General features: G+C 37.5%; 1 protein-coding gene across 11 annotated transcripts in view; it reads left to right on the forward strand.

The window, feature by feature from the left end:
- The window catches only part of LOC117302186 (mitogen-activated protein kinase kinase kinase kinase 5-like), a 45,471-nt gene extending 40,651 nt beyond the window's left edge, over positions 1-4,820 (forward strand). For all 11 annotated transcript variants that reach the window (XM_033786040.1, XM_033786206.1, XM_033786123.1 and 8 more), the window contains one exon: positions 248-4,820. In XM_033786040.1, the coding sequence (XP_033641931.1) occupies positions 248-391 (144 nt within the window). In that variant the 3' untranslated portion in view covers positions 392-4,820. The remainder of the gene's footprint in view (positions 1-247) is intronic.
- The last annotated feature ends 2,970 nt before the right edge of the window (positions 4,821-7,790 follow it).

Here is a 7,790-nt window from a genome sequence, read left to right on the forward strand (position 1 = left end):
TTGATTTCGAGACCTCAGATTTAGAGTTTGAGGTCTCGAAATCAAGCATCTGAAAGCACACGACTTCGTGTAACAAGGGTGTTTTTTCTTTCATTATTATCTCGCAACTTCGACGACCAATTGAGTTCACATTTTCACAGGTTTGTTATTTTATGCATATGTTGAGATCCACCAAGTGAGAAGACTGGTCTTTGACAATTACCAATATTGTCCACTGGCTTTAACCTCTGATTTTCTTGACCCTCAGGTAACTCAAGAGATCTGTGACAGAAGCAAACTGTTTACACTGATGGGTTCAGAGAGACTGATCATCCTGAAGAGTCACCCCACGGACAACCCCAATGCTCCCAGTAATGTCTACATGCTTACCGGACATACTAACATGATGTGAACCATGGGTGCATAGAGTAGTTGACCCCCTTATGCAACGAGGATCGCACTTACACGCGCCTATCCTGTCTGCCTTTTTGGAAGTCATTTTGGAATTGACTCCCAAAACTGCGGAGATGGTTGACGCGTATTTTGCCGACGTGTGTACTGGGGTCAATAGGACAGCATTAGCACTGAGGACATATAATAGCGGAGGTTGGTCGTCAGAATCTCACTTGTATAAACTCTGTGGGATTTCATCCATGGAGTGACTTCTTAAAGGGCTGCTTGAAGTGGACATCTTGTTGTCAGGTTCTCCTGAAGAGACGTTGCTGTCTGGAAGTTTCCTTCAAAGGGGATATCCACCTTCGACACACCTTTTTGTTTTTTTTAAAGAAACGTGTTTAAAAAAATAACCAAGTGAATGTCATTGATCTTGCAAAAAGTTGAAATATATCCTACCCGCTCAAGTATAAGAGAAGATGTCCTCCCGAATAATGAGTCAGTGACCGTACTCCAAGATTACGTCAAATGCCTATTTTTCAACATTGCTGCTGCAGCCGATGACAATATTTGTAGGCAAATCTGCTTAATGGGTGCTTTCCAAGGCACTAGGTGGCTGAATACTTACTGGGTATATCCATTGATGTGTTCGTGGTCGGATTCAATGTAAACATTGGAAATTACCTGCAACAAGAATACTGCCATTTAGTGTCTCAAAATCTCTCATTCCATGTTGTGGTTTTTATCTAACATTAAAGAAGGGGTGCATTTTGTAACGGCCAAGTAACTCCTAAAATGGCTGAATTCTGGGATTAACCATAATCGTAAACTTTACTTCGATACGTAATCAAGCAATTTTTGTTATGTATATCATTATGATAAGCTCTACTTAAAAAAAAGTTGGACTACCCCTTAACTCTAACCTCCAAAATCCTTCTATATCATCGCGTTGGTGCAACATTGTCGTATCTCAGTTGTTTGTGCAGCAATGTTGTATCTCAGTTGTGCAGCAATGTCAAGTGCAAAAACGTATCTCTTCATAGCCCCTTTTGGATTAGTGTGTACAACATTGTGACACTTTCAAACTCAAGATTTACGTAGATGCTATTGTAGGAGAGACAACTTTTCTGCACATACTTTTTGTTCTCGCTTTGTCAAAATGAAGGATTCAGAATGACGGAGGGCCTTGAACCCAAATAACAATGGGAGACTTTGGAACAGTAGGTGGCAGCAGACTTACCAGGTAAATGTCCATTGATTACATAGTTCTGAGCACACGCACATTACCGAGAACAATGGATTTTACCTGGTAAGTCTGCTGCCACCAAGCATTCTGAAAGTCCCTTACTGGTCATGACTTGATCTGGCATTCCGTTTTCATCTAAACCCAACATGTTTTATGTGGAGTGACATAGGAGTGGAGGATATTGAAGGATTGAGGTCATCTGTATGCTAAAATGCATACACTGCTAAAAATGGTGTTCTTGAATTAAGAAACTTGTATCTCAAGAAAACAGTTCTTGTTCCCTATCAAGATTTTTGGGAGTGACACAAAAATTTGTTTGTCCTGAAATAAGATTTTTTTCTTATTTCAAGAATACAATTTTAGCAGTGTACAGGTGTAGGGATTTAAGGGTTAGGGACAACTCATTGATGAATAGTAAATAACGATGTCGAAAGGTCAGTCCTCTGTTGCAAGAGGTCATCAATAAATTTCACTCTCTATTTTGCCTTGCCGTTGAGTATATAAATCGTCTTTTTAACCGCTTTGGACTGTTTAGGAAACTTGAAATCATGAAATCAATTAAGGTGTTGTTTGTGAAGGTATCTTCAGCTTGCCTCTATCATGTACTTGAATCCAAACGCTGGTTTATTACTCTTAAAATGTTGCACATCTTGCTTTACATATGACTTGTTAATATGGGAACGTTGGATCATTCGTTGCCAAAAGTGTAGAATGATATTCAACTGATTGAATGGCATAACTCTTCCCAGACATGCTGCACATTTGTTATCATTTTTTCCCCTTTTTTTCTGATTATATGAAAAGTTGGGAAAGATGCGTTGGGGTAATTGAGTTTTTATTGAGTCAACAAGAGTAATCAAAGCTAATTAGTGTATGAAGACCTAACTACATTAATTCTGTAAAGGGAGGGTATACAACAAATTAATGACCATACAATCTTACTTGGTAAGAAATACTGCAGCTGTTGATAATGTATAACAATCCATCAGGTTAGGACCTAGAAATCCGTGAGAGAATTCGTCCGCAAGAAAGTTACCTAAAAACCCATCCTAAGCGCTTTGCCGAACCACCATCATACAGTTGTGATAGCTGCCAAATATAGTTCAAAATCAAAGATGTCTTTTTGTTAATAACAAGTCAATATTATTTAGAAATTTGAAAATGTTATCAAAGTTAAGTTGGAAAACGGGACAACTGCTCAGCATGAGAAATACTAGCACATCTATTTCCATAAGACTATTTTTGATCACTACCACACTACTTCTTAAGATAAGGCAGGGTGTTACTTTCCATAAGGGAAACTGGCTGGGTATTTTTTACATCAGTAATACTCTGTGGATCAGCTGTTTACCTATTTTTTTTTTGTCATTTTGTTGTTTTTTATGATTGGGGGAGGGGGAAGGTCACAGCATGGGGGGCTTGGAACAATGTTCTGCTCAACATTTTCCAAGTGAATAGGTTTGTATTTGTTGTAATGACATAAACATTCATACAATAAAAAAGGTAATGATCAATTTGGCATATATGGTAGGAAGTGAAAATGTCAACTTCCTAACTGTGGCGTGAAGATCTTAAAATTGGCTAGAGTGTAGGTCTTCAGCTGTCCCTTTATTATAATGCCAGATGAGGGAACCTCAGCTGAATCAAACACTGTACTATTTCATAATGATAATAATATTAAATAAATAATAATAATAATAAGTAAAGTAATAGACTCGGCCTGTACTAATGATATATGTATAAAAAGTACACTCAGTAACTTAAGCATGCATATAGAAAGTTGTTTGGAGTAATCCATGTTTTAATTGTTAATATGTACATAATGTGCTGTTGGTTCCAAAATGGCCATTTTGGACAGGGGCCATTTTCCCCCACAATCTTAAAGAGAGTTTGAATGCAAAGACAGACAAGGTGGTAACTATGGCCGTGGTAGAATTGGCAGCTGTGGCTGTTGCTAAGGCTGTTGTTATGGGCATCCTATGCTTCACCACATGTTGTCGTGGCAATCAAGCCAAAACTGCTATTCTGGACATGACCTACAACAGTTAAATGGGATTCAGGTCAAGTACAATTGAATTAATAGAACATTTTTACCTGGGCTTTTTCGGCCTGAAGAAAACCAGCAAAAAGTTAAATCAAACTGATGATTTTACCACAATGTCTATCTTGTAACAAAAACAAAGAAGAAAACCTGTACAGGTCTAACCTATCACTGTTTACCTAAAACTATTTTGTTGAAAATGTTACATCATCGAATAACTTAAGGACAGTTGTAGAGTATTCTTTTAAAATTTCTTGATGAACTTTTTTTAGTTACTTCTCTAAAAGCTGCATCATGTTAATACATAAATCTGTCTGGGCCAGATTTAAATGTAAACCAGGGTACATTTTGTTTGCTGTAACTGATGAGGTCCTTCGGTTTTAACCTGATAACTATGCTAATTTACCAAAAACCAAAACATTGCTATGTCCACCAAATTGTTCCCTGGTGTCACAATGGGTTTTAGTTTACTTTATTTTGTTGCCATTGAATAAGCAATGCTGTATTTAAGTTTCAGTATTAATGTACTACCGGGTACAAACTTTTACAGATTGTGAATATCATTATGTAATTTTCAAATTGACAACACATATGAGTTGTGTTTGAAACTAAATTATTACGCTGGAATCGTGTAATATCCAGCAATAATTGGATATGCTGGTTATTTTTACCGGCAGTGTCAGCTGTTAAAGTCATGTCACGTGAGGCAATTTACAGGCAACTGTTTCCAGGCAATCAGGAAGTCCATTCGCATTTCAGTTTTCTCATCATTTTTCCTGGGGATAGTGAGTTAAATCTAGAAGAATGTCTCTTGTAATACTGAATGTTCTAATGCATACAGTGCCGGCTGCCTCAAAGTTGCCTGAAAATAATGCCCTGCCTGTGTGACATGGTCTTAAAGATATGAATTTAGAAATTGTTTGTTATACCAAGTGTATCCTGTGTTGGAGCTAAGGGCATCACTAGTCTTGGTGCAAGAGGTTATTAAGCCGTTAGCTAAACCACGCACATTAAACACTGCATAATGCAGTTTAATGGGAATAACAACGTCTTGCACCAAGACTAGGGTAGCTCAGTCAAACCTCTCTGCAATGGGTAAAGTCAATAATAACACCTAAAATATTAACAATTTTGTATTGCGCCAAATATGCCCAAATGATACAAGTTGTAAAGTTGTACTTTGTGCATTATTTTATACAATCTAGATGAAATTTAAGCGATGGTATTATTCAAGTATGATGCTCTCTGTTAGGATAGACCAGGGATTGCTTGATGGCAAACAATTTGCCAGAGGCATTTGAAAATTGTTCTCTTTTGAAACAAATCCTACCCTAAGATATCCCCAAGTAGTTCTTGTTTTCCCCTCTGTTTAGTATGAGAGGGAAGGGAGAAACCCGGGATGGGGCCCCCCCATTTGGATGCAAAGAACTGAAGGAATGTTTATTGTGTTCAGTTCAGTCATGAAATGATTGAACATTTCAGAAGTCTGCATTTGACAGACGCCTTTTTTATTCTTCACAGCAGTCTGGAAATTATCATGTTGTAAATCAATAAGCAAGAAGCCCTTGCTACCTTCAGCTACATTCATTTTATTTTTAAACCTGCAATTATCTAGACTTGTGGACAAGTCGTTAAATGTTTGCCGCAATCTCTCTCGTAACTACTCCCACAAGACTGCTGCTCAGCGCGAGACCACTGCTCTACTCAGGAGCTAGCAAAAATATGAAAACCAGTATAATCTTGTGAGAGCACACGTCCACTGCGAAAAAAACTATTTAACAACTTGTCCACAAGTCTAGCAGTAAACCTGGGGTGGATTTCACAAAGAGTTAAGACTAGTCTTATCCTGAGTTAGGACTAGCCTTAAGTTTGTAATTATCTCCTAGGACTAGTCCTTAGTTAGGACTAGTTTATAACTTTTTGTGAAATGGACCCCTGGCATCATATACTCTAGGTCATGCTCAATGGACCCTTCCCATGAAATATGCTAATTACATTCACGCATGCGTACAGACCCTGTTGGTTGGCAAATGCCATAGAGTTGTGCACTAAGCAGACGCGCAATCGCGTCTGCGTGACGCACCCATTGCCCGTGTACAAAACAGCGCGATGTTCCCTCAATTTGCCAACCAAAACGTAAGTGCGCACGCGCTACGTGCAATTTACATATTTCATGGGAAGGGTCTATTGAAAATAGCGGTTTGCTGAGCTGACTACTTTGCCACTGAGTTGGTCAGTCACCAAGTATTAAGAAATAAACTTCACTTTATATTTAGAGTAGAATGATACAGAGCATCACTGTAACTAGTTTTTTTGTAATTTCCTAAGATTCGGGCAAGTTGTGTATAAAGGCAAAGTGGCATTTGTAAATAATTTATTTGATCAAATTAGATTTCTCCTGTTTTTTTTGGTTAAAATTCTTTCATCCTTTTTTTCTTTGAGCCACAAGTTGCCGATAAAGATCCTTTTTCTTTATTTCTGTCCTGTTGATTAATCCCGGTTTTGATACATTTTATTCTTTCATGATGCACTTATTTATAATCATTGTTGATTTTGTTGAAACAAAATTCATCTGCAAATGAAAACAGCAACAGTTTTCATTTGATTTTGAAGCATTTGATACTACTTATACATATAATACATTTGTACATTATGCATCTATAATTATTTCTAATATAAATAACAAAACTTGTTTTTGTTTTTTTCTCTTAATAAGTAAATTCTGGGGACAGAAATGACTTAGCTGTTTACCGAGCATATGTTGCACTTGTTCAATAAAACATAGAAATTGAATCCCTTGTTTTCATTAGTTCTTTCTTGCAGTCTTTTTGCAGTCTTTTTAGTTTTTGTTATTGTTATTGATTGGTGTATATGCATAACTTTGAGAGAAAAAACACCACACCGTAAGATTTCCTCACTATAAGTAAATTATGCGAGGAAAATGTTATACCTTAGCAAAGTACTGCTTCGCCAATTTTGTTTGACACTCGACCAACTGTTGAGTGTTGAGTAGTGTGTGCCAGTCTGTTGGCCACTACAATAGAGATGACTTTTCTATTAATATGCAGTCTTTCCATCTTCGAGGTGGTCGTCCTCTGAGACTCTCGAATTCTACTTAGGAGCAGTAGGTTGATGGCATTCTCTGATTGAGGCCAACGTAGCATAGCTTTGTGATACTCTGTGTTACCCTGTGATACCATGGATCCATGGCGATACAGAGTTATCTCCCCGTCTGGGGTTTATGTATGGTATTCTGATCTTGTCAAGTATGGATTGTGACCATTATATTTTTCTGAGGTACATCAATTCTTATTATGAGCAGTCTTTTTTATCCTCGGTCTCTTTCTCTGGTCCACTTACTCACTATGAACATAAGTTTGTTCACCAAACAATTTTATTTACTATTAGTAAGCAGGGCCATGTCATGATCAGTGTTTCTGATGAGAGCCCTTTCATTTTGTTGCTTTTTTGTGCCAATATTTTTTAACCTTCAAGAACTTCTTTATCTGCATGGCGGAGGGAAGTTAATTGGACAATATTTATTGCAGTGTATTCCTTTAAAATCAGACGACCAAAAAAGTGTGTAGATTCCTTAAAAGTTCAATTCATAAGAAGTAAATAAACTTACATTGTGTTTAGAGAGGGGGGAGGGGCTTTTTGGTAGATAAGTAACAACATAAGAACAATGGTGATAAACACTTTTATACGCCCAAAATTCTTCCTCCATGGTTGAACCAATGAAAATTAATGATTGTTTATGACAAAAGTAAGTCCAAAATCATATGGCGCCCCCTTTTGGTCAACCACGAGGCCTTTGAATAGAATTTAGCGCGCGTGTTCTCTCTAGCAAAGCAAACTCCGCAGTTTTAGCCCCAATCATAATGATGTAGTTTCATCCGTATTGTCTGTCTTATTGCCTTTGTCATGCCCTTAATTAATTGTGTCTTAATCATAATTAAATACATTAAAGAAGTTTCATTACACATTGTTATTATTTGTAAACATACAAAGGTTGACTGGTTTCCAAGGATATGGTGATTTGCATATACTTGACCCGGAAAACCCATCAGCTTTCATCATGCCGCGGTACGGTCGCCCCATGCGTGGTATGTATAGCGCACATCAGCAGTG

Source organism: Asterias rubens, chromosome 1, assembly GCF_902459465.1.
Source record: "Asterias rubens chromosome 1, eAstRub1.3, whole genome shotgun sequence".
Lineage (NCBI taxonomy): Eukaryota > Metazoa > Echinodermata > Asteroidea > Forcipulatida > Asteriidae > Asterias > Asterias rubens.